This window comes from Neolamprologus brichardi, chromosome 11 (genome assembly GCF_056152115.1).
Source record: "Neolamprologus brichardi isolate AB-2024 chromosome 11, ASM5615211v1, whole genome shotgun sequence".
Taxonomy (NCBI): Eukaryota; Metazoa; Chordata; class Actinopteri; order Cichliformes; family Cichlidae; genus Neolamprologus; species Neolamprologus brichardi.
In genome coordinates, this window is record NC_142114.1 from 12,904,990 (window position 1) to 12,932,630 (window position 27,641).

At 44.8% G+C, this 27,641-nt stretch overlaps 1 protein-coding gene across 2 annotated transcripts in view; it reads right to left on the reverse strand.

Moving 5' to 3' along the window:
• Positions 1–20,618, reverse strand: part of kirrel2 (kirre like nephrin family adhesion molecule 2) — a 33,838-nt gene extending 13,220 nt beyond the window's left edge. For both annotated transcript variants that reach the window (XM_087848131.1, XM_035912309.2), the window contains exon 1: positions 19,969–20,618. In XM_087848131.1, coding sequence (XP_087704257.1) covers positions 19,969–20,008 — 40 coding nt within the window. In that variant the 5' untranslated portion in view covers positions 20,009–20,618. The remainder of the gene's footprint in view (positions 1–19,968) is intronic.
• Between the last annotated feature and the right edge of the window lie 7,023 nt (positions 20,619–27,641).

A 27,641-nucleotide genomic window follows, 5' to 3' on the forward strand; every position in this document is an offset into this window, starting at 1 on the left:
CCCCGAACTGCTTCTCTTGGTGGGAACGCTTAAACAGACAGGATCCCCCCTCCCTCCCAACATGAAGAAAGCCACTGAAAGGAGGGCAACATACGGCGGCCAGAGACACGCTATTGTCCTCTTGTCCCTTTCTTTTAATAGGCCTCTTCATTTCTAATCAATCCTGCTAAATGCAAGTTTAATAGCTTTTCAATAGCAGCTTTTCCCCCCAGAGGGTAGCTGGGATTTTCTCTACCCCCCCCCCCCCCCCCTTCCCCCCGTTATCCTCCCCTTCTTTTACCCTCCATTCTTTCTAGTTTTTCTTTTCTGAAGGGGTGGTGTGTTGAGGGGCTTCCGTGGTTGTTGGCACTGTTTATCCTGCACTCAATTAACCACTTCATCTCAGGACTGCACCCTACCCTTCGCCTCCCTCACCCCTTTGCACCCTCCTGCCTCTGTCATCCAACAGCACGATTAAAGCCGCCAAACAGTGAGCTCATCAGGAACATGAGCGCTCAACACTTTAGACCGTTGTGGCTCTCGACAACTGCCTCGAAACCCATTTTCACATGCTCCCATTGTCTGTTACTCTCCATCTGGGCCAAACGAGGTGTTAATAGATCGAGTCGAGATGTAAAAAAAGAAGAAAAAAGAAAGATCAGAGAACAATGCATGTCGGCTCTCCAGTATTGTCTCCCTGTACATCATTTTTATGAAAGAGCTTTAAAAGCCGATTGAGCTGTGGGTGCAAACAGGTAGACTGCTGTATGTGTGTCACGCACTGGGGATCAAAAGAGGCCAATTTGAGAGCGTCAATAAGAAGTGAAACGTCTTCGAGTGAAGGCCATTAGGCATTTACCGAAGGCTGGCATTTTCCAGTCATACCTTCAAAAAAATGCTGTTTTAACAGTCTGCCTGCCTGTCCCTTACATTCTGCCGTTATGAGCTATTGAGCGTTTTCATTTTTCTCCAATTGCAAAGCGAGTTGGGGGATTTTCCTCTTTGTACTTGCAACAGTACAAACATTGATTGTAATTAAGTATCTTGCCCAGAGTATCTAAATGTTTACAATGGGTAATAGTTCACTGCATTGGTTGATTGTTTAGATGGATTACATGCATTGAATTGCTTCTCTTTACCTCGCCCACGTACAATTTCTCATGCTCACAAATGGCAATTAACACCATACGCACACACACTCACGCATATGCAGCCGTACAAATATAGAGTACGGAGCATGTGCTGTAGAGAATGTCTTCACGCCATATGAGTGATTCATTGCTCTCCAGATCCCTTATTGAAAATGCTCAACAGAACATCTCGACTGGCTAATGACTCATGCCAGATTCCTTTAATTCCTCCTTGCTGAATTAGACAATTCTTTGACGGTGTATTAGCAGCTTAATTACATGAATACATTTCTGACGGGGAGAGAGGGAGGAACGGAACCAGACAAAGAAGTAGTGGAGGAGAAGCAGTCAGAAGAAGTAGGGAGCTGTGGGTGTGAGGAGGCTTGTTCTTGGTGTGCTGCAGTGTCACGTACACACATGTGTACGTGACACAAACAAAAACACACAAATAGTTTTCGGTGATTTTCACCAGACTAAAAATGGGGAGCTCGTCTATTGGCTGCAGTTGAATCGCATTCACAAAGAAAGACTTGAATCCCCTTGAAATTCCAACATTTCTGCAGAGGATGTGAGTTTATTTATCGTGTTGTCTCGATTGCTACGCAGGTAAATATGTGCAGAGTAGATTAGTTATACAACACGTTGCGTGCTTAAATGTTACAATGACACCAAAAATGCAATATTCGCTCTTTCTCACCTTGCTGTGCGTATATGTATGCGCGTGACTGCTTTTCCGTCCCCTAGTAACAAGGTCAAAAACACATTTGGCCAGATACATTTTAATCCGGATTTCTCAAAATGGAATATCATTTCACACCGCTGGATGCACATGGGGCTAAGTTTATGTGTGTCTGTGTGTGCGTGCATTTCCGCCTGACACTGAGTGTGTGTTTGCCTATCTGAAAATGGGCTATGTATGTTTATGTCTGCCGTTTCATCTCAGTGTGTGAATGAGTATGGAGGTTGGGGCAGCGTTAATAGGGTAAGCATCTTGTCAGGCACTGGAGGGCACATTTAGCAGTTACTTTGACACAGTGACTTTGCTGTTTCTGTCACATGGTTGGTGTTAAGTGCAAAACAGCCTCCCCGACTTGGGCGAAACCTATTAAAGAGCTTTGTGTTGACCCTGGAACTGCTTGCTCTCTCTCCTTCATCTGAACTGATAGGGGATGCGCTCGCATCAGGAAGGATCAGGAAGGGATGGACAGATGTCGGCAATGATCCGTCCTCCACTGGACATCTGCCTTGATACAAATAGATTGAAGCAGTCATTCTGCGTGTGCGAGCGTGCGTGCGTATGTACGTGAGTGTGTCTCGTGTGCATTTATCCCGGTGGGGACTTTAACCTGACTGCACACAAACCTGTGGGAACAAAAATCAAGGTCCCCAGAGGTATGGACTGCTTTTTGAGGCTTAATACTTGGTTTTAGGGTCAGGGATAGCATTAGTTAAGGTTACGTGGATAACTGCGAATACCCAGACGAGTAGTCGTTCAATGTCATGGTCCGAAAGCGTTGTTGTTGCTGCTGTACTGTAGTTTCTGTGTGGACACGCTGCGGTCACAACAAACTCAAGGACGCTCGGACACCCCCTGTGGAGTCTTGCGTTCAGCCCTCATGACAGAATTTGCACCAGTAAGACCCAAGCTAACTCTCACGTACTTGGTAAAGTGGAAAGTATAACGCTGCCATTAGGATTAGGCATTCATTTATTGTGATGAATAAGGTGAAGGCAAGGGGATAAGAAATGCATTATCAATGAGGGAGTCCCTCTGGGCTACAGAAACAAGATTTTAAAAAAAAACAAAAAAAAACCTTTAATAATAAATAAATGATCTGAGCATCTGAGGGCACAAAAGTCAATTTAAGTGCATAAGTCGGAACCTTCAAATGAAAAATAAAATGACATCAGCTACTCCACTCTGTTCATTTTCCTGTTTTACGATGACACTCAGCTGCTGATGGCAGTGTTTGCAAAGAGTTCCTATTTTAGTTCCGATTTTATGCCATGTCCTCATTCCCATCCAGTACGAAGAGTGCAACATCCAGTCCTGTGGGGTCTATAAATGTAAGTGCTCTCAACTTGACTGGACAATTTGCTCTGTGCAGTAATAATTCAAAATGCTAAAAAAAAAGAAATAGCACCCGATATCTACTTGCATTTCAGCCCTATGCTAACGGCAAAGACTCCCAACCCCAGCTGGTGTGAGTTTTCCCACAATAAGAGCCAGAGATGAGAAAATGAGGAGGCAAAGCAGACAAAAAACATTACAAAACAAGGCAATTGGCAAAAAAGTGTCAAGCTTGGAATAAACAACCACTTTCTCCAAATGCCATCCATTGTGCCTTGTCTAGATAAGGCTTCTAAATCGGGCTGGAAAATGGGAGCTCCATTTCTCTCTGTATGGAATTATTATCCCTTTGTTTTGAGTCAGCCTCTTTTGTCTTCCTTTTCCTGTGTGTGTGTGTGTATGTGTGCTTGTGTGTGCATATAAAGAGAGAGTAATGCTGAGTAGTAGCTGAACCAAACAGTATGTCCCAAAGGGGACACGGCACCCATCTTATGTTTGATCTGGCTACTAAGCTCATTTCCGTGACTCTCACAGAACTTCTAAGGGGCTTAAAACACGCTAACAACAGATACCACCCACCAGCCCATGGCAGTATGGCCACCCGCCCCATCACACACACTATATGGGTGAGCACCTCTGTATTTTTCTTTAACTGTTGCAAACAGCTTCACCCTGTGCCTCTGCAGATGTCTGCATCTAGCGTACCTTAATGCAACCGAGCATCTCTTCCCTCTTTCTTTCCCACATTGCATTTCATCTGCACTCCCAACCACCCACTCTCACTATCTTCTCTCCCATTTTGCTTTTTTGTGCCCAAATTGCAGCCTGACAGCTTTTTAAGAGCTGTTTTGCTGGAGTTTAATCCTCCTAGCCTCCCCTTTCAGCCTTTATTCCATTGTGAAAATCTTGGCTCAGACCTAGGCCCCTTTTTAGAGAGTGGACCCGCTCATCCACCCAACCCCCTCCTGGTGTTCTGCCGAAACCCCAACCGCGGGCATTCCCTCCCATTCCTGCATCCATTCACAATCCAGCCCAATCCCCTCATTCCTCTGTTCATCACCTTTACGACCACACTCAGTGAACCGTGATACCTGAAATCAATACTTACCAGCCCCCCAACCTTGTGAGTCCTATAAGGTGCTACTAATTGTTGATTTGCTTTCTCCGTTGCTCTTCCTGCCATCACTCTGCTTTCCAAGACTCTGTGTCAGCTGTCATCTCTTACCAGACTCTCCCTTGCACTTTCCCTCCCCATCCCTTCCTCTACTCTATCCTGTATCCCCTTCCCCTGTCCCTTTTCTCTCACTCTCTGCATCCCTGGTGTGAAAATCACAGGGGTTTGTGTCAGCTTGTCAACACAACACTCAAGAAAGCAGAGTGGGGGGGAACAAGAGCAAAAAAAGAGGTACTATATTTTAGAAAGATCAGAAAAACTGAGGTAAGGTAAAAATGGAAAAAGTGGGCTCCTGTCAGCTTCCAATTGCAAAGGAGGGAGCCTGAGAGGGGATTGATGGAATGCTGTAATCAGTCTGTCTCCGAGGCTGTCACCATGAGGTTTTTTCCCCTGCTGGAATAGGGCACTGAACACATCAGGGCAGCAGTGAGGCTGATCGCATGGGTGAGCAGCAGCCGAGGTTCTCCCTGGGTAGCTGCTAACAGATGCAGTGGATAGTGTAATAGAGTGGTATGCATACGGGTGAGGAAGGAGTGAGGGAAGAAAAGGGAAGGCTGGGTAAGAACCCAAGAGTGCTGATGTGACATAGTCAGCGTGTGAATGCACGTGAATGGTTCGCACAGTCAGTGTGCTGCAGTGCCCGACAATGTGGCATAAATACACTCATTCTTATACTGTCTTCTCACACTTGCCACTCACATGAGCACATTGATGCACACTCAGTGTCAGAGGCCCATATCTTTAGGGTTTCTAATGGGCAAAAGCATCTCTCTGAGTATAATTCCAACACGGCTTTTTTAAACAGCTCCCCTACACTGAAGCCGAGAGCTAGGGGAGCTGAGAGCTGACTCCATGCAGACAGATAGTAAGTGACTGGCTGGCTGGCAGGAGGACAGGAAATAAAAAAGCCATATAAAAAGGAGAAAAAAAGGGGAGGGAGTCAGTGGCAGTGGTATGAAATTGTCTGTACACATCAGCCAGCAATGTTGACAAGATGTTGATTGAGCTAGTCTTGTCATTGCGCTCCTGCTTACCCCCTGGTGTTTCCAACACAAGACAGCTGCTGGCGGGATCTGTGTCACAGTTCCAGCCCTCTTCTGGCCCCCCCCCCCCCCCCCCCCCCCCCCCCCCCGCACGTCACCAACTCCCTCTCTGGTCTTTGCTCTTTCTCGCTCTCTTTCTTTCTGCCTCTATATCCCAATTCCTCTCTCTGGCTACCCCCCCCCCCCTAATTTTCGCCAGTGTTTGGATGGAAGGGCTTTCAATATAATTCACTGTGCTTTTACATCATTAACTTCTTGCGCTGCTTGCAAAAGCCGCGGTTTAGTGTGTGCATAACAGCTGACATGGTGGATAAAATAGCAGTGGTTCACAACATGTGGCAGTGAGGCAGCTCAAAGATGAGACAGGAGTGGGGGGGGAGGGTAGAAAAAAAATTGCAAATCTTTTCAATCTCAGCTGCCGCCATAAAACAAGTACACAAAACAAATATATCAATAAATGACACATTCAAATCCATAAAACAATGAAGAGATAATGTGAAAATTGCCACAATATCTTGCTTTAAAAAAATGCAGTGGAAATGAAAACAAAGGGATTCTCTGCACAGATTCGGTACTGGGACTCTGGCTCTAATGCTCTGGGGTATCAATTAATTTAGTCAAGGGATTTGCGGCCTGCTCTTCCTAATTGAGCCCAGTGGAAACCCCCTCGGCTCTTCGCGATAGGAAGTAGTGCGTTTCATAATTAATACTTTTTTTCCCCTTTATTATTATTATTTTTTAATGAGGGTGGTAATGTTGTAAATGTATGCATCTTATTACGGTAAAGGGGCCATCTACGCTATTGTTCACTTACGCAGTGTTTGCTGCTGGTGAGATAAATAAAAAAGACAACCTCATTGAGAAGCTGCAATGGCACACTGCAAGTCAAAGCCGCGCTTTTGTGTGTGTTTGAATATAAAACACAGGCAGCTCAATGAGAGTCTCATTAGTGTTGCTTAATATGTGTGCTTTTTAAAGCTTAGAGGTTAATGCCCGACTTGCCTCCATTTCAGTGGAGCTCTCTTTAATTTGATGCATAATTCTTTTTTGTCAGCAGCTGACAAGAGCCTCTTCAGAGAAAGCAGCTGAGCTCTGTAGTGAACTCTGCATCCAACAGGAACACAAAGGCACACAAACACTCCTAATTAAACCTGTTCACAATATTTCTCTGCGCTCTCCCTCTCGCGCTCACGCCACGTTGCGGAGCATATTTCTGAACGATCCTATCTTCCCATCTCTCTGTCCGGAGAACATAACTCTTAGCGATTAAACAAATTACCTCCTCTCCCGGGAGACCCGTGGATCCGGTGAAGAGAATAAGTGTGTGATTCACAATGCTGCCACCTCTCTGTTCTTACAAACAGCCTTCAAATTGCCGCGTATTAATCACTGTCTCAGGATAGTCCGCGACCAGAATTCCTACTCTTTTTTTTTTTTTTCCTTCCTCATCCAGAGGAGATGAAAGTGCGAGTTTTAATTTAACATCAATTTTATATTCTGTTCATCAGATTGCCTGTTACTTGAAACATTCCTTTAAAATCTCTGATGACTAAGAGCTTCCAGAACACGAGAAAGTGAGAGGGTGGCGGGGGGGAAGGGGGGGGGGGGGTGTTACCTGCCGACCTCAATACATTCTGCTTTGTGCTGAGAAAAAGAAGGGAAGGGGAAAACTAATTTCCTGAAACTCCATTTCTTAAGCGTTGATTAGTAAAAGGAGCATAATTAGAGTGAAATGTGAAGTCAGGGTTTTTTTTTTCAGATTGCACCACTTCCTCTAGAAAAATCAGGCCATGATTAATGAATAAATGATTAATGAGCGAACTAATTAATCAATTAATTATTAAGCAAGCACTCGGAACAAGAAATGGGTAGGATGACAGTGAACAGTGGATAAGAGATTTTGAGGCTGTGTGTTAGAGAGAGAGGAAAAAAAAGGATTTGGGATAATCTGCCTGTTTGTTCTGTCAGTTTGTTTTGTCTTCTGATAAAGAGGATGATGATGATGAGGATGGAAGTGGAAGGGAGGAAATGCAAAGTTTAGAGCTTCATTTGAGCTTCCCGAGTCAGACAGCAAGGCCTCGCATAGGAGCAGCGACCCCCTCCCCTCCTTCCTCCAAACTGCTACCTCTGCAAGTTTCCCCCGTGGTCAGGTCTCTGGGTTACGGCGGTAAAGCCCTACACAAGTCAGATGCAGTGATGATGTTTGCACTGGGCATTGCCATGCGAGCCCTCCAATCATCACCTCTGAAAAAGATCACGGTATAGTTCCTGCCACTAACCAGTCATCTCTCCCCCCCTATCTTTAACTAGGACACCCCATCAATCTTTGATAATCTGCGGCGTGGGTCTCCCCAGTGTGACCAGGCTGATGAGACATCACAGCAGGGATTGATGTATGAAATGCCGCCTCCAAATGTAACTGTGATATACTGGACCGTTTCAAGTCGGGTTTGACCTTTTTTTCCTAGATATTAATCGCTGCGGTGAAAGAATATATGTGAGATATATCTCTCCCCCAGGAGCTCTGCACTCTTTATTCTTTGGCATGAGGTTTTCTCCTAGGTGGGTTTTTCATGTCTGCCCCCCCCCCCCAAAAAAAAAAGTTCCCAGAGCTGTTGCTACACACAACAGGATATGGGACACAAAATAATATTTTATAAGCAGTTTATTGTTTCTATTAAAATGCAGCATTACTCTAAAGCTGCATTTCTCCACCTTCCCCTGACACCCTGAAACACATCCTCAAAGCGAGAACATGAGAGAAGGATCTTTCATCCCTGCATATTTTTCTTGCCGTTTACTGCTGGCCTTATTAAGAGAGTTGTGAGTGACGGAGGCAGAGTGTGCCGGGGAGAGTCTCAGGGGGCTTTGATGGAGGCAAGCGATGGAGCTGTAGCAGGCTGAGGGCAAGATCATACTTACGTTTATCCGCTCAAAGTACTTTTTAAAGTTCTTTGTCTAGGTACCCCTTCTTCCCTAACAGTCCTTTTATTTCTGCGTTTGTTCTAGTCTATTGTTTTTGTCTAACGGCCGAGGTCTGCGCCAGTGCTGCATTCTGTCCTAATCATACCATGGCATTGCAGATTTCCTTAGAGTCAACTGGGTGTGAATGGGCCTTTGTCACAGTGGGTGGGTTGGCTCATTGACTGTGAAACCCGGACATATGGTGGCTGTGTGTTGGGATGTATCACAGCAGAGAATGCCATGGGTCAGGCTCTCGACCCTAGCCTGGCCTTTAACACCTTACCGGCTGCACCGAAGTCTGTGGTTTGATGAAGTTAAACACTTCATTGTGTGTTTTGTCTTGGGGTGTGTTTTCTTAGCGGCTTTTACTCGCCCTTAAGAATGCGCAGTTTGCAGTTGAGGCAGATGCGCTGTTATGTGACTGTTTTACCAAACATGTAACGCATGCCTGCTCTTGGGCTGCAGTGACACGCACCGCTCCTCAGCATAACACTTTGTAACACGCTGTTTGCATGGTAAAAGTAAAGCAAAGCTGGTATCTCTGGTGGCCAGGCTTCTGGAGAGAAATCTCCTTTTGTCACGGCGTGATGTGACTGTTAAGTGCCCGGCCTTTTCACGCATCCAACTGCACCTCAGAACTTTTCTAGACACTGATGATGACGCTGCATCCGAGGGACGCAATTGTCCCGTGAAGTTGAAGCATTACATGGTCCCGCCAGATCGATGGTGTAAAGTCTGTTTGATGGCCAGTTGAGCTGATGTGAGTATAGTGCGGTTAACAGTCAGAAGAACGCACAGCAGGCAACCGGGTGTCTCGTCTCTTGCCTCCTGCAGGCTGCACCCAGTAAGCTAATCTGGAGTAGCTCTTATGTTTGCAAGGTGCACCACTAATACCCAAATGTAATGCAAAGAAAAATCAGTTTAGCTTCTAACCATATCTGATTATGCTACAAATAAAACGTTTTAGCTTTTAAAACATGCCCCCCTGAGCTCGCTCCTCCCTTTCATGCATTGTATCTATGGAAAACATTCTAGTTCGGGGTTCTGATAAACAAGTGAGGCGTTACAGGCTCTTAAGCCCATCGTGTGAGATGATCGATCATTGGACAGAGTGTGGAGATAACTCTCTCGGCTTGCCTGCTGGTTACCACTGATCCCATATCACCCTCACAGGATATGGTATGAATCACAGGAAGTTAAGATCAATCTATATAGATTGTGCCGTGTGATTACAAAAAAAAAAAAAAAAAAAAAAATCCAATTTGGCTTATCCATCCAAATGCCTCAGTGTCTGCCTGTTTTTGCATTAATGTATGGGCATGTCCCACATGTTAAATAATAGCTTTTTCACATTCTCCTTTTACTGATTTCTGATATTTGCTGAGACATCTCTACAATCTGTCCTACCTTTGCTTATTTACTTTGCTTAGTCCATCCTGCTCTTAAATCTCCCTTCTTGAGGGAGTCGTCTTTTAAATCTTAATTAAAACAGACTCCAAAGCCCCCCACCCTCCCAGGGGCTGAAAGCAGCTTAGAACAATCAAGAGGACGGATTAGAAGTGAGAAGAAAAGAAGAAGAGAGGAGATGCAAGAGAGAGAGATGGGGGGAGGCTGGATGGGGTTTCAACAGAAATGGAACGTCAGAGAACAATATTGAGGGGAACGAGAATAATGACCTCTTCCTTTCACTCCCCCTGATTCTCACTCCTTCCCCTCCTTTTAGCTTCATCTCTCCCTCTCTCGCAGGGCTCTGGAGTCTTGGCCTCACCTATTGACATTCAGCTTCTCGGCAGATTAAGCAGCGAATGGAGCCTCTGGAAAGGGTAAACACAGTGGAGGAACAATGACCAACAGGCGGCAACCTTATTGGATTCTAATTAACTGCCAGGAGAGATGGCCAGGGGCATGTTAAGTGCTGTGGGACACAAGTTAGGGACCCAAACCTCAAGTTCCACAACTCACATCACCTACTCTCCACTAAATTCTTGTAGATTGTTTCTGTCTTTCCCTTTATTGTTCCCGGTATCGCTGTCTCCTTTTTAGTATTCTCCTATCTTTGAATCTATTTGCCCACTCTTTCACATATGGCCCATGAGAATGGCAAACAGAGGCATTTAAAAGCACTCCTTGGAGAGCCATTTGCCATCGTTCTTTTCCTGGGCTACCTCTTCCTCTCTGCTCCCCATCCTCACACCTCCCCCCCCCCCCTTTTTTTTAACACAGTGGAACGAGGCCCCGCTCCCTGAGGTAGCTGTTTGAGCGATAAGGTTAAAACGTGAAAAAAAAGGTGAAAAATTGTGAGAGATTATTTGATATTAAACAGATTGAATTATCTGGAGTGAAAAAGAGGGATGAAGAGATGAAGGAGAGCTAAATCATATTTCTGCATCGCCCTCGGGAGGAGCACTACCAGAGGGAGAGAGGGCGCTAAATGGGAATGAGCAAATAGCCTATCCTCAATGGTCAGAAATCTGAAAATATAACCACTTTTTTTTTTTTATACTCTCCTACCCCAGTGAACCAGCGCGTTAATTTGAGTGTGAGTCCAGGCAGGTCTCTCTATATGTGTGAACTTTCTCACTGGTGCAGTGGGTCCTCGGTCTTTTGAGTGGTCTCCTGATTAGGCCAGCTCACAATGGTGATGTGTCCTCCAGGGGCCCCCTGTCTGGAGCCACAGGCACTAATTAGACCGGTATCATTAATGAGTTAGTGTGAAAGAAGGTTCAGCCCACCTTGAGTTAACACTGAAGTGGGCAAAAAAAAATCCAGCCCCCCACAGGAGACAGGCTATCGTCACTTCAGTGAACATATAAAGCAATTTGTTAATTGGTGTGAAAATCCACACACAAACTTTGAAGCCATACATGTGCAAACGCATGCACACACTCTCACACCTTAATGTGAATACACATACTGATGTTAAGGGTACTCCATGAAGGCATTGCTTGTTAACATGCTACCTGGGATCAAAGAGGCAACAGCTGGAAGGAGAGAAGTTTGGAAGAGCCATTATTTGTTGAGGAAAAAAATTGCAGCCCAGTGTTGTGTTTGTCCTTCGGCAAACCTGGCAGAAAAAGAGGTTTCCACCATTTCACAAAAACGAAGGGATATTTCTTTTTCCTTCTCACCATCATGTGAGGGACTCTTTGAAATACTCAGGGTACTTTTTTTTTTTTAAATCAAAGCTGGGAGGAAATGAATCACAGCTTCACTTGTGATCTAAGCCCGGAGATATAAAAGGGATCCACATGACTACTGTCCATTTCCACACCATTACAGCAACAGTCATGGCTGTAATAGGTTGAATTGGGCCATTGATTTCTCTCATGCACCCTCTCTTTCACCCACAAAACTAGTCTCTGCCAGTTCCGAGATACACCCTTTTTTAACTAAACATCACATGCTCAAAGACGGCTCACACACACACACACACACACACACACACACACACACACACACACATACACACAGACACACAAAAAACAGAAAAACACCACCAAATCTAAGCCACAAAAGGGCACAGACACACTCAGTCGCACACAAACACACACGGCCAATACAATATGTCCCAGCTTGAGTTCCTGGGGAGTTAAACAAAGAACTGAGTTTAAATTGGCTTTTAAAGAACTCCCCCAGAACAATCATGGAGTTGACTTGAGCCACTATAGAGTGTCAGAGGACTGCTTTAGAGAAAGAAGGGTAGTTAGGCTGAGGTCTATAGTGGAGTGAGTGTCTAATCTATAGTGTGACGACGCAAGAGCTTCTCTTGACCGGCTTCAATAGCCCTCCAATCAGGCCTGACTGCCCCTCAATCTTCGCTTAGCTTTTTTAACTTGCCTGTGATTGTGCAGCTTCATTAACAGCCTATTTATCTTTCCCTGTACTACAGTCCTAAAAGGCTACATGACATGTTCAACACACCCATGCACCGCCTACACAAGGACCTGGCAGATGCACGACTCCATTAGCACACAAAGAGAATCTAACATAGCGAAATCTGCTGGAATCACGGTCCAGTCAGCTGAAAACATTGCTACTTTTATTTTTCTTCCTAAACTGTGATAGTTTTAACAAATTTTTAACTTCTCTGTCCTCTGAAGCAGGCAGCCTCCATCTGCTAATCAGCGTTCCTCCTGCTTGATCGCTTCGTAAAAAAAAAAAAAAAAACAGAAAAAAGTCTCTTAAAAACAATCATTCAGGTGATGAAGTAGCCTGCAAGTCGCTCAGTGTGTGGCTGTGCTGCAGCGTAATGCCGCCTGAACAAAATAGCAGACCAGGTGAACCCATGACCCCACAGAGACAGAGACCCTCCCAAACAAGCCACAACAAACAGCCTTCTGTAGCCACTCTCTGCCTTTGATCTGAAGAATCTGAGATGAGATCTGTTTCCTCTTCCCTCTCTTCTCTTGTGCCCTTTTTCTCTTTTCCTTTACAACATCTCCTTATACTTTTCCCTCCCCTCCCCGCTGAGCAGGTGTATTAAATGAGGTGACTATTCCGGTGGCACTGGGCCGCACCTCAAAGTGCAGTCTGTGAAGAGGGCTTTTCTCTCCCTCCCTCCCTCTTATCTTTCATCCCTTCTATATGCCCATCTCCTTTACTCTCCCTTTTCCTTTCCCTTTATCCCTCTCCATCCCCTTTACTGCGTTTAACATGTTCTCTCATACTCTTGAATTTGAAATGGAGAGGGCCAGGCCTCTCATCTATTCGGATCTATCTACACCTCCCTGTCTATCTCCGTCTGCGAATATCTCGGCCTATTGTCTGTTTAGCTATATGTCTAATTATGCTGTCTCACTTATGCAATTAGTGCAAAAATAAATGGCTGCCATAGCTTTGTGTCTCCCCTTCACCCCTCCCATTGCAGGCTCTGAGAAAACAAATTATAGAGAACAATAGGTACAAATGGCTTCTGCACCAAACCACATGATGGATGCAGCCTGGGTTCCCTGCATCTCATCCCTTCCTTTTTTCCTCTTCCTCAATCACTCCCTTTACTCTCCCTCCCTCCTCCATTATCTTCGGCTCTATATGTCTCTGTTTGGATACAGGGGAGGACTTGAGCACTCTTTCGCCCAACTACCCGATCACTGTATGGCTGTATCATCCGTCTTCCCTTCTTGGCAATGACACTATATTCACACTGACATCATATTAAGCAGGCTCCCTTTTTTCCCCTATACCTTTCTTTCTCTCCCTCTTGCCTTGTCTCTTTCCCTTCCCCTGCTGTTGTCTCCGCAAGAACTCTCTTCTCCTCTATCCCCAAGAGCATTCTGTACACCATGACTGCAAAGCAAACGCTTGGGACTCTAAAGCAAACAGCAAGCATCCTGTGCCATAGCCCCATCTGTGGATAGTCTGAGCAGGGAACAATCAGTCCCTCTCCTCCTCCTCCTCTGCTTCGTTCTCTTTCCAGCCCCCTGGGATCTGCACAGCACTAGGATGCCTCAGTCAGACGGGTGCAATGTGCTGGAACAATGGTTGGGCTGCTTCCTCCAGGAGGGGTGTTAGGTTTACCTCAGCCAGCTTGGGAAGCACTTAGCCATGTGTTCTTGCCCTCCTCGCTGATGCTGCTTCGCAGAAATGTGGCAGAAAAGCTTCTTTCCAGCATACGCCTCCCTTACTTCTCTCTCGCACACCTGCTTCCCCCCACCCAGCCCACCTCCAGCTCTCTCTCTCACACACACACACACAAACACAGGTATGCACACAATCACTTTCTTTGCATTCAAGTGTACACTTGAGATCTAATGTTTAGCCTGAGGTGCTATTAATCCCCCTCGGACTTGCAGTCAGTTACAACTTTTCTTTTTTTGTTTTTTCACCTCTGCCATGCTCAAAGAAAAACAGCAGGTTTGGTTTCCACTGAAACAAGCATATCCATTACCTGAAATTCTAGGCTCCTGGCAGTAAATCCCTTTGACCCCCTCTGCCGCCCTCCTCTCCCTTTCTCTTCCTCCCCCTATTCTCATGCTGAGCCCATTGTTGTTTTTGCATCAGCTTTCTTACACCGAAAGCAGACTTCAGGAGAGAGAAAGGGAGAGACACACCCCTCAACCAGTTAACTGCCACCCACCTCTACCAAACACCCACACACACACACACACACACACACACTTCGCTGCTACTCACGTCTCAACACAGCTCGATAACATTAACATGTTTTGCCATTGAGGGAGCTGCAGTTAAAGGCTTGATCAATACACTTTGACTGACATCCCTCAGTTGATAGCAAATTGGTTGCCTTCTCTCGCAGACCTCCCAGCGAGAGTTTCTCAGCCCTGTCTGAAATTCTCTGCAGAAGAAATGTAAATAAAAGACATGGCTACACTTTCTCCAATCCTTCACACAGTCTCTTCCAACAATAGGAAGAACAACAGCAGCAGCAGCAGCACAGGACAATCTTTCATTGTGCAGAGGAAGACAAGGGCAAGCCACAACCAACCCACTATTTTGGTTAATGGTTGAGTCACCAACACAATATTAGCCACGGCGTTCCAGGCAGTTTCAACTGACAGGGTGGAGAGATGAAAAGGAGAATAAGGAGTGAGCGTGGACTTCTTCAAGGAACAAGTAGTTGGAATGTTTATTCCCACAAGGGTACACACTCTTTCCATATCTAATAAAATGAGCAGCAGGCAGACAGTTTCTTGTTTCCTTGAATGTGTTTTTCACCCGTAGCTGGTTAAGGAGGTGACATGTCCTGAGAGCTGGAGCATCATTAATTAGACAGTTGGACCTTGACTAATCGCTCCAGAAAGAGCACACAGCCCTGAAGATGCCAAACACTCATCTCGGCTCATCATCCACAGCCCCAGCGTGCGCCCTTGACCTCTGTGGGTGCGCGAGTGTGTTCAGGGTGTTGCTTCCGTGAGCTCCTTGTGATTCATTTCTGGATGATGTGCACACGCCATATAAGCCCTAGTGCACTCTGCTGAATATTTCACATCTTCTTCTAATCAAGTGCCACTGCCAATCATAGTTTATGCAAAGAGAGTAAAAATAGAAGTAAAATAAATCTGCATCTAGTGCTAAATAAATGTTGTCTGATGGGATTCCCAACTGAACTTTTTTCTTTTTCCTGAAACTCTTCCCAGCTGCCAGAATTCTACTCCAATAAAGCTATCTTTAATACAAGGTTAAGGAAGGCGGCTGGTGAAGATAACACAGGAACAGATATTGCTGCAACGCAGAAGATAAATTTCAATTTGCTGTTGGTTTCTGCGTCTCGGCAGGAGATATGAAATTCTTGTCTTGCAGGGCAAGAATTGATTGGAAAATAAAAATGAATGTGTGGTCTAGTGCATCTGTTGTATGTTGGTTTCTGGGCTTAAGGTCTTGAAATGGCGATATATCTCTGCAAAAGGAAGTGACACTTGCATTTTAGGGAGGAGATAAATGCAATACAAGTCTTTCTTAAAATAGCTGCTACTGTATAAATTCAACTCTTTCCCTTGGGGGCCTGTTCTAATGACATGCACGGAATTAATCCCACTTTCTTCCTCTCTCTATTCTTTCCATTACTGTGTTTGTACAGAAGAATGAAAGAGTCAACAAATTTGTGCCGTCCCCCGCCCGTGTGTATGCTCACAACACAGCCCCGAAGATTAACAACTGGGGAAGAAGACTCTAGGAAAATGGCAGGAAGCTCCCATTGTCCTGTTCCCTGTCATATCCTTTCCGGATCCTCAAACCACCTCAGAGGAAGACACGCTGAGGATGTGCAGAGACAGACACAAGGAGAGAGTGAAGACAAAAGGAGGATGGGTGGGACGACGTAAAAATAATAACAAAGAAGCCAAATGTCATCAACAGTTTGCTACCTGGCTACTTGGGCTTCCTGTGTTGAGCCATACCAGTGCGCACATCCACTTAAGTTGCTAACAGCTGATAACAAAGCCTCGGGACACACTGCCAAGTTCTTTATCTGTGTTTACCCACATGGCAAAGCTGATTAGAGATGAGCAACATTATGAAGCCCCATTGTTTCCTTTCTCATTCCAGTTTCTCCTTCCGTAAAAATGCTGCAAGTGCGTGTGCAGGAAGGGGGGCTCAGAGGATATGAAGAAGAGCAGAAAGACAATGCCTCGTGTGCATGACGGGTCTTCAGGATGAAAGGAAATAACAGGTCTTTCTTGCAGATTTTGGACATTCATTACTGCCGGCGTGGGTGTGCCTGTGCGTGTGCGTGTTTGCATGACCACATCATTTGTAAAAAAGAAAAACTGGATGGCTTGCTCTAAAAATATTCATCCAGTTCAGTCACCTACAGTAATCTTGACAAAACTCTTAAAACGCACATGTTGGGATAAAGTTTAAAATATAAAAAAAGCATATGTGAATCTTTCATTTTGTGTTTAGTTTCTAGAAATTTCAGATACAGCGTTAAAAACGAGCAACATGGACTGAACATCGAGTTGACCACATGTTATCTATCTTTGCCCTGACTTTGTCTCCTAAATTTTGCAAGGCACTTCTGTTCAAGAGTCAGCTGCATTCAGATTCTGCTGTGTCTGCACTTGGTGAACCTCATATCTTACACTCCTCCCTGGCTGGCTACAGTTCTTACCCCCAAACTTTCTGGCAGTTAGTCTCTCTTACTTTATCTCCGATCTTTTTTTTATCACAGAGGAAAAGAAAAGAAAGACGCATGATACAAGGAGAGGAGGTAAAACGGAGGCAGAAAGAGAGCGCATTGGTTTGTTTGTGTGTGTGTTTGTGCGACAGAGACAAGACTAACAAGACAGGGAAAAGGTTAACAATGCTCAGCGGTCTTCTTCTGTGTTTACCCGCTGCTTGTCCGCTTAATCATCAAGACACTGGTGACACATCCAAGTCTTACCCCTCCTTTAAGACTCTCCTTCCATCTTCCACCCCCAACTTTGTCTTCAGTCTGACACCCCTCCGAAAGAATTCAAAGAGCAGCAAAACAGCAGTTGATAAAATATGCGCAGCTCCCTAAAACAAAACCTCCCAGGCCATGTTGTCACTGCATCCTCAAGCATCGTTGTACTCTATATTTTAAAGACAAATCTGGTAATGGGAAAACCCAGGGTGGTAATGTGGGGAGGAGGGAGCTGGGGCTGCATTTATCACTTTCTCTGCTCGAGTTTATTTCTATGTTTGTGTCTGTATGAGGCATGAATGCGAACAGGCTTTCAACCGTCGGTGAAAGTCTCCCATCTGCCTGCGGCCCATTAAGCAGATACGCTCTCCTGTCCCCGTGTTCCACACTCACACATTCTGCGACCAGGCAAAAAGTAAAAAATTAAAAAAAAATGCTGTGAGAAGAAGCAAGGTGGAAAATTTCCACACTGCCACACTATAGTGAAACATGAGTGGCGACACAACTTAAGAGGAATGGAGAGAAACTTGTAATCTCAGCTCACAGCCTTTGAACTTGGCCCGATGAGACGCAAGCGACCCAAAGCAAAAGGTTCCAAAGAAGAGCTCACTGAAGATTACTCGGAATACTGATTCAGTGTGGAATCCAATTCCTGTGGGAGCCCAGGGGACTATCCGGGAAAGTAAATTATCTGTGTTGTAGTACAGACTACATACTTACAAAATGTATGCAATATGCCATATAAATTTCAAAGTGAGGCCATGTGTTGGAGCCAAATTTGGATACCACAAAATACATTTATGAGTGCAAAGAATTTTGAGCATCTGTGACTCTTTATAAGACTGACACAATAAATGAGGTCTAGGGTCTCTTAGGTTCTAATTAGGGCAGCTGTTACCATTTTCATTATTTGTGTGCTTGAGTGTGAAAGGGGGGAGAGTGAGTGTGTGCGTGTTGGGGTCCGGAAAATATGCCACTGTCTGGCTACTGCTCCTTCTCATCCAGCTGTTGCTAGTCTATCAGGGAGTGGAGGTTTACTCGTTTCACATTCCTCCCCGGAGCCTTGAATGATGACAAAACCACGCTGAAGGTAAAGATGTACGCACAACACATGGTCATTGGGCATGCTTGGGCTTTTGGTGAAAGTCTGTCTGAGGTGAAAATACAATAAAGCCTAAAGGATTTCAATTTCATTATGCTATCTTTCCTGCCTCCCCACGCTCCTCTTCCTCCACTCACCCCGGAGAACATCTGTGTTTAGTGCGAGGTTGTCTATTCTCTTGCATTCAAATTTAATTATTATTTTCCTCATCCCAAAGTGTTAATACCGCGCTCTAGTTTATCGACGCTGAAAAATGCTGATAAGTCAACAGTTGCTCAGTGTTAATTGCCGAAAGCGTCTTTTCTGCAACAAGAGCAGCACAAAACGAGTCAAATAAATTGTAGCAGCTGTTCAGAAAGCCTGCTTGCTTATTTTTTGTTTGTTTTTGTTTCGTAATAATTGCATTTAAGCCTAAAAACACATCTGTTTTCGGCATCGTTCTGTTAATTCTATTACAGGATAACTAATAATAAGTTAGAACGTTGAAGTGTGGAGGGAAAACAAAAGCTGACAAGTCGCATTTTCAAAACAAGACGTGCATCAAAAACATTCTTTCTCCTCACAATTCCTTCAAAATTAAAGCATTTTGAAATCTCGATACTGGAAGGTCTGGGACAGAATGAGCAGACTTTGTTATAATCACTCATAAACTCTGTTCTGCCAATAAAAAAGCAACAGGGGGTGGTGGTGGTGTTTGTGTAGGAGAGAGAGGGTGGGGGGAAACAGGTGCATTATGTCTGCCCGTCTCAAGAAAAACAAATGCTCTCCCTCTCTAGTTTGTGTCTCCCTCATTCTCTGCCCCTTTGCTTTCTCGCTGCCCCCCCCCCTCTTCCCCGCTCTCACTCTTACCATCTCAAATGCGTGTCCTCGGGAGACCATGCAGTCCCCGTTGGAAGATACACCGTGTCCGTTTTTGCCCGTTTACGCACCACATGAAAGGAAAAGAAACTTTAGACGCAATCCTGTCAGCTCAGCAGAAACCCCCTCTGGCTTTTGTGTTTCCCCCTTCTTCTTCTTTTTGTTTAAGGGAGTGCAGCGTGTGCAACACCGGCCAACTTCAGGGCAAAAAAAAAAAGATGCAGGGAGCTGCAATGAGCTGTCTCATACCCAGCTTTAATTGTTCTGTTATCAACTGCTTAAATGCGCATTCTCGACGAGCCTCGTTAAAAAAAACAACAACAACAACAAAGCATTTTATTTAAAAGACACTCGCGTGTGGAGAAACACTGCGGTCAGGCGCAACCGGTCCCCAGATTTAAGAAATCAAATAAGTGAAACTTTCCGTCTGTGCACCCTCGTACCATGATTCGGAGCCTTTCCATTAAAAACAAGAAAGCTCACTTCGCTCAGGCTTCCGATGTTTGAATAAGACCAGGGGGGCAAAAATCACTGCAAATCTCACTTACGCAGTGCCATTTCTCATCAAGGACTGCTCGCAGACAGAGAAACCTCCTGATGTAATCACTCTTTCAGAACTAATTAAACATTTACCGGCAATTAACAGCAGTGAAATGTAGCATTGCAGCAGATCAGATGCCCACACTACTACAGCAGCGCACCGAATGGCTTGACGCAGCGCGCCAGCACGGAGCGCGGTCCATCCTTCCCCGTTAATAAGGACCCGGGTGGTTAAATGATAGCAAACAAAAGAGTGTCTTACCTGTGACCATCACGCAAAAGATGAGGTATAACGAAGACATTTTAGTTGCTCTTGCCGCTGATTGTATTCTATGGAAAGAGTCTCGCTCCGTCTATGCGACTGAGCTGGTTATGGTCCACCGCGGCACCAGGCTCGGGATCACCGGAGATTCGTCTACAATAGCATCCAGTTTAAAGAAACGACTCAGAATGGTCCGAGCAGTCAGTAAACTCGTAGTTAGCAATACATCTCCACAGTTGGTAACTTTCCCCTCTGCATCAGCTTCTTTCCCAGTCTCCGTTCCTTGCCACTGTGGCACAGCTCTCGCCTCACTGTGCTCTCCAGCAGTCCATTAGAGAATCGGGCGTTTCAATCAGAAGGTTCATCCAGAGTCCACTTTGTAACCTGCTTCAGCATGCTGCGCGAAAAAAAGCGATCACTCCTCCTCGACAGTGCGCAGTGATAACCTCGGTGAAGTTACCTCTCGCCCCTCCGCTGGAGTCTCTCACTCTGTTCCCTCTATAACACACTCACTCCCGCTTCTCTCTCTCTCTCTCACACACTCTTCCCCGATCGGTCTCCTCGGTTTACTCTCCCTCCTGCCAATTGGAAATGCGCACTGACAGTCATCTGGTGGTGGTACTGGGTAGCCAAATCTGGCAGAAGCTAAGCCTGAGGAGCCCCTTCCTCCTCAGATGCTTGCCGGGGGGGTGGACCCCCGCCCCTAGGGGACTGGGATTGGCTGAGCAGGCATCACGAGGAGGGCATTTAAAAAACTTATTCACAGTTAAATGACTGCTCTAACAGCTTTGGGTGGAAAAACGCTTGAATAATATGAATCCACAGAATAGGATGCTGGAAAAGCAATGTGCTCCCTGTCCTGTAGGGGAAAATGCAGATTCTTGCTGTGGCCATTAGTTTCTTTTCCCAAATCATACACAGCACAAAAGCATTTGCCCCTTCCTCATTTCAAAGTTTTTTTTGTGTTTTTGTGGGTTTTTTTTGTATATTTGTCACGTTTGAATGTTTCAGATTGTTAAAGAAATTTTGATATTAGACAAAGCGAATCTTAGTAAAGCGGATAGCACGTGTGGATAGCACGGTGGCACGGTGGTTAGCACTGTTGCCGCACAGCAAGAAGGTCCTGAGTTCAATTCCAACATCAGGCCGGGGTCTTTCTGTGAGGAGTTTGCATGTTCTCCCCGTGTTTGCGTGGCTTCCTCCCAAAGTCCAAAGACATGCAGCTTGTGGGGATAGGTTAATTGGAAAATCCAAATTGCCATTAGGTGTGAATGTGAGCGCGAATGGTTGTCTGTCCCTGTGTGTTGGCCCTGCGACAGACTGGCGACCTGTCCAGGGTGGACCCTGCCTCTCGCCCTATGACAGCTGGGATAGGCTCCAGCGCCCCCCGCGACCCTGAAAAGGATAAGCGGAAGCGAATGGATGGATGGATGGAATCTTAGTAAATTCAAACTGCAGTTTTAACATGATGCTTACATGACATTTATTAAGCAAAAGAAATATTAAAAACCCACCTGGCTCTGTGTGAAAATGTAATTGCCCCCTAAGCCTAATAACTGGTGTTGCCACACTTGGCAACAAGAACCTCAATCAAGTGTTCGTGTAAGCTGGCAATGAGTCTTTCACACCACTGTGGAGGAATTTTGGCCCACTCTTCTTTGCAGAATTGTTTTTAATTCAGCCCGTTGGAGGATTTTCAAGCATGAACAGCCTGTTTAAGGTCATGCCAAATCATTTCCATTGGATGCAAGTCTGGACTTTGACTAGCCCAACCCAAAACTTTCATTTGTTTTGTTTGAGCCGTTCAAAGGTGAGCTTGCTGGTGTGTTTTGGATCATTGCCCTGCTCCATAACTCAAGCCTTAGGGTACAAATTGGCCAGACATTCTGCTTCAGGGTTTCTGGTTTAGAGCAGAATTCATGGTTTCATCAGTTATAACAAGTTGTTCAGCAGCCTCTGACCATCACACTACCACCACCATGTTTGACTGTTGGTATGAAATTTATGAAATGCTGTCTTAATTTTATGCCAGATGTAACGGGACTCAAACCTTTCAAAAAGTTCAGTTTTTGTCTCGTCAGTCCACACAATATTTCCCCAAAGGCCTTGTGGATGATCAAGATGTTATTTGGCAAATGCGAGGTGAGTCTTTATGCTCTTTTTGGTCAGCAGTGATTTTCTCCTTGGACTCTCCCATGGATGCCATTTTTGCTCAGTCCCTTTCTTATTGGTGAATCATGAACTCTGACCTGAGGCAGATGAGGCCTGCAGTTCTGTATATGTTGTTCTAGATTCTGTTGTGGCCTTCTTTGAGTAATTTGTGTAGGTTGGTCACTCCTGGGAAGGTCCACCACCATTCCAGGTTTTCTCCATTTATGGATAATGACTCTCACCATCATTCACTGGCCATCATGTGTTGCTTTCTGACACCTTTTGGCCACTTCACCTCGCCAGACAAGATCTTTTTATGGGTTTTCTTAATTCAGCAGGTCTAGCAGTAATCGAACCTGGCTAGTGAAAGTAAACTCAACTTTCCAAAAAATGTGGTTAATTACAGTAAATGAATTTAAACTCAAATTTATGTCATTTTTCTTCAAACAATAACTGTATCTTCGTCATTTATTCATTAGCTATGGTAATGCTTTATATGCCACAGACAACATTTCAATGTGAGAAGGAAAATCCAAAGACTGGCTTCATTTTAAATATGCACAAAATCTTCCTTTCTCTCAGTGAAGTTACACAGCAACTCTCCTATTTTGGTCAGACAAGGGCCAAATTTAGCACCCAAATCAATCCCTGCCTTCCATTATGAAACATATTTAGAAGTTAATGAGAATGGGTATGAAGTACAGAATCGGTTAGAGATGTTTGGACAATCTGTATAATGATCACTTGACACATAAACCCCAACACAGATGAAATAATAGCGGAAACCATCAGCTGCTGTTTCAGAAAAGTAAACTAGTTTAGTTGATGAGCCTTTTGTCTTTTATGTACTCACTTTCTCCCACACAACTGATGACTTTTACCCCAGGAATGTGTCACTATTATTTCAGTTAAAATGATAACTGGATTTTTAGTTAGTCAGGTAGCATAAGTTCATGGAAGTTTTTTCAGTTAGTTATTGTTCAGCGTCATGTAGTGGGCACCAAAGAGAACAGAATCATTATCATATTTCAACAAAAGCTAAGGCTTCTATGAAGAGATGAAAACACTGCAGTCTATCACTTGCCTGTGGCTGTTTGTAGGCTTGCTCTTTGATGTCGTTCATTAGTTATTCAAGGATCTATTGATTAACCAAAATAATAGGCCTCGGAGTCATCTGGTTAATCAGTCTTTCACACATGCAAAGAATGAATTTAATGTTAACACATCCACCCTTTAGAGACACACACATGTGTGAGTGCGCGCACACACACACACACACACGCACACACACACACACACACAAATACATGTGCCCTGTTAGCACATCCAGGTGGTTGAAGCACCATAACACTGTGAAAAATTCATCAAAGTGTGTAGACTTGGACACAGAGGACTTCAGCATGTGTTGATGTGTTCCTAAATAAATAAACAAATAAAATAAATAATAAAATAAAAAAGCATCCACAGCAAAAATAAGAATCTCTCTTTTTGACATTTAGCATTGCATTTAATTAAACAGTGAACCACGCGGTGATTAGGGCTCACGCCTCATGAGGGTGCCCCCCTCCCCAAACAGTAGTTTTAAAACCCTGGGGCTGGCCTTCCTGTTTATTGCCTCCCTGTAATGCAAACATAAGGGTCCCCTGCCAGTAAACACATGTTGATGGAAAAAACAGCTTGCACAGCTGGGAAGCCAACCCAGGTTAGAGTGACTGAGCACATGGGTAAATGAGCGTGTGTGTGTGTGTGTGTGTGTGTGTGTGTGTGACACACACACACACACACACACACAGACAGATACTTGCTTATTGTACTTGTGTCAGTGTGCAAATCAGGTTGAGTATAGGAAGGATAATCAAAGGAAATCATTCATCAATCACACACACACACACACAACACATAGTGTGTGTTTGCCGGGCCATAGTGAGCATGTGTTAAACCGTCAAGGAGTGACTGAAGGCAGGGTTAGGGTGAGCTGTAAAACAGCAGGGTGTCTCCACCAGTTGTGCTGTGATAATAAAATCAACATCCATTGTGCAAAGTCTGTCACCAGGCATGCTGCTGTGATTGAAATGTATGATTTCCTATGGCTCGCACAGATGGACAGATAGATGAGGGCAAAACAGATGATACTTGCACCAGCATCAGTTCGAGCCAATAGTCTTAATTATATTGGCCTCCGTGGCATCAAATGGAGGGCGCCCTTGCTCCCCGAGCTTTTGAGCCTGTGAATAATTTATAAATAAAAAGGGGGTTTTCAGCTGTGGGTTTATTAATAATAAATATGGTTTGATATTTACTAAACTGTTCAGAGGGAGAAAGGGGTGACAGTTAAGACATCGTTTGCATGGTAATTGTAGGGAGGTAATAAATAAGGCATGAAGTGGAGATATATGGAAATGTGATTCACAGGGAAATGAGAATAATTTAACAAAATATTATCCCAGTCCCTATTTGACCTGGGGTCAATTAAAAAAAAGAGAGAGAGAGAGATGTCAGTCATGGCGAATGGAGTTGCGCTTTAAAATTACAATCCCTTGCGTTCTCTTTTGTCTGGCTGGAGAGTGGCTAACGCCCAAGTGGGGGGAAATGCATTCATACTGACACAAAACATTTGTTTATCTCGAATGAATATTAAGGAGAATAAAAATCACCCTCATCATTGCTACCAGAGGAAAAGAAGACATTTCCCTATCAAAACTGAGCTGTGAGCGGCTCGAGCTGAAAGCCGAGGAATGCGAGTTGTGTTTTGCTTCAAAATCTTCTGTTCTTCTGGAAAAACTCTGCGTGGTTTTCAATGAAAACACATATTGTGCTGGCGCTATAAAAACGTTTTCTATAAAAATATGAAAAGTTCAAACACAAACTAATCATTTTCCCCTACCTGAGTCATGAAATACAGAGTGATTAACATCTTGCTCTATATACTGTGGTGTATGTCCATATTGCAGTGATTCAGTTCCTGGTCTAAGGTTTATGCTACTATCCATATGAGAAACATTACACCAGCTCTTACTGTAATTGTGATATTGAATGTTGAGCTGATCTGTGTCAACCATAACTCTAAATGCCGCTACAAGCTCATAATTCATAAGGACATTTACCTTTACTAGGAAGTGGTATCCATCTGCACGACTCACAAGCAATTCAAAACCTGTCTCCTCTCTCCCATTCCGCTAGGATGATGTCAGGCTACTGCATCGGTCTGAAATCTGCAATTAAGCATTTTCCTTCCACGTGATTGATGAGCAGGAGGAGGTCCATTAAAGCTCAACATGTAACCCGGGGCTCACTCTGAAGTCTACAGGACTATTTCCAGGCTCATATCAAATCCATGTCCTCTGCCCTAATATCAGAATATGACTCTGGCCACCCATGGATTCTGTTTTTGTCTGTAATGAAAGTCTCTCCGGGGATCAGGTTGAGGGATTCTTTTCCTCAGGGGTCAAGGAGAGGTTGAGGCTTCTGGCCCATGCTGTGCTTAGAAAAGGGTGTGGATTACAGGAATGTGGATGTTGACCTCAGTGTCTACACATATATTAAAAAGATCTACGGTCTGACATTACACTAGATAAATAAGCAGCAAAGCTTTGACAGAATCGCCAGTGTTTGACCCGGGATGAAGAGGGCTTTGTTTCCATCTCATGCGTGCTTGCACAATTTCTTCGTCCTCTTTTCGCAAGCCAGCACTTCATCAACCTATTGCGCATTTCCCCCCCCACTTCTTCACTAAAGTCGTTGCAGCATCGCCCAAATTTAAGATCAGACCGGCTGGGTCCTTGCCCGGCATGAGTGTGTTTTCGCTGATAAGTACAGCAGTAAGCTGTCTAAAATATTCATAGACTGATGCAGAGTTGTTGTCCCTTGATGGGCCTCACCATGTGCAACATCTGTTCCTGATGTCATGGCGCGTTCTTGTGTGCCAGAAAAGCCCTGATGGTGTCCGTGGCAATCTCTCCTCATTTCTACTGTCGTAAGCCAAGTCCAGGCACACTCCTCTCCGCTCAGCTCCAATAAATAGCTGAGACAACGATAGTGACTCAGTCGCCTGGACAGAACTATTGAACACGTCTGCTAATCCATACACATAGATTTAGTCACTCCGGTCTCACACTGACATCAGCAATTCTGCCATTCACTGATAAATGTGTCAGTTGATTGTTGGCCCTATCAACAGCCCGCGATGATTTGGAGACCATTCCACAATGAGTTGCTGCGCAGTGGGTCGGAGGAGTGAATACATCGTAAGCTGTCAAAGCATTAATGCACTTAGCTCAATAAAAATCTAACATATACGTTTATGTTCTAATGCTGCACTTAACATTGCGTTATGCAATTAAAATGTCAAGTTTAACGTAAGCAGCCGGATTGTTTTGAGCAGCCTACTGTTGACACTGACTCCACGTATCTATGACAACGTGAGGGATGGAAACAGAGTCGGCATTAATCAAGGTGAATCCCGTCCTAGACGCACCGTCCATACGAGGCCACGGCTGCAGTCACAGTTCCCTCACCACTGGGCTTGCCTCGCTGTCTGCTGACAATCACATCAATAGGCCACGACTGGCTGCTTGTTTTGTGCCATGATCCCTTGCTGCTCATGCTGCTGAAAAAAAATAAATAACCAAGCTCTGCACTGCTATAAATAATGGATGACTCGTCCACTGTCACTTTTCATAGCATGTCAAGCCACGGCCTGGCCATTATTAGGGTCTGTCCTCTCCCCCTTTCTGCCTCTGACTCCAGTTTTGTTATTGTTCTGGTCGACTTGCCTGCACACCTCCTCGGCGGGTCGGCTGTCAGTCTTTCTCTCGGTTGTTGCAGTTGATGGTAGCCACAGAGAAGAAAAACATTCTTCGGGGGCCTTATACAAAAACGGGTGATATGGCAAGCCTCCGCTGGTCTGGCAGTGGGAAATCTGCCTTGAACAGGTAGCAAAGCACTTTCAGCTTAAGGTCTGCCAGGGCTTGAGATTGACCTCATCGTCTTGACACAGACTGTCTGTCGCTCTCAGACCCCATGAAAAGCTAAAAATGTTGCTTTAAAGTCAAAAAACAAGCACACACACTGGGTACAAAAAGAAGAGACTGCTTACTTAACCAGACACACAATACGCCCCAGTCCACTCGTCCAACAGGAGAAATCATGGATTATTTACACATGCAGCTGCGTCTGAGAAAAATGAATGAGGAACATCTGGCTGAAGGGGGAATATGAGAGAAAGATAAGAGAAAGATTTAGTCATTTGGCCTATGGAACACAAACACGAGGGTGTGTTGTAGAATCAGAGGAGGTTGTTATTTTAGGGGGACTTAAAAACTGTTTTACTCTTCATATCAGTTTCAGCTCTGTTTGTTCAAAATGTGCTTCGGTGCCACCAGGCCAAGCCCGAGGCAAGCGGTGTCCACCAGCAGCTCTCGGCTCCCGCAGACCGAGCCAGCCTCTCCATCTGCAGAGTAATAGCATCAAATCAAGGCCTGCAGCAAACAAACCCTGACAGATCCTCTCATTTGGGATTCACT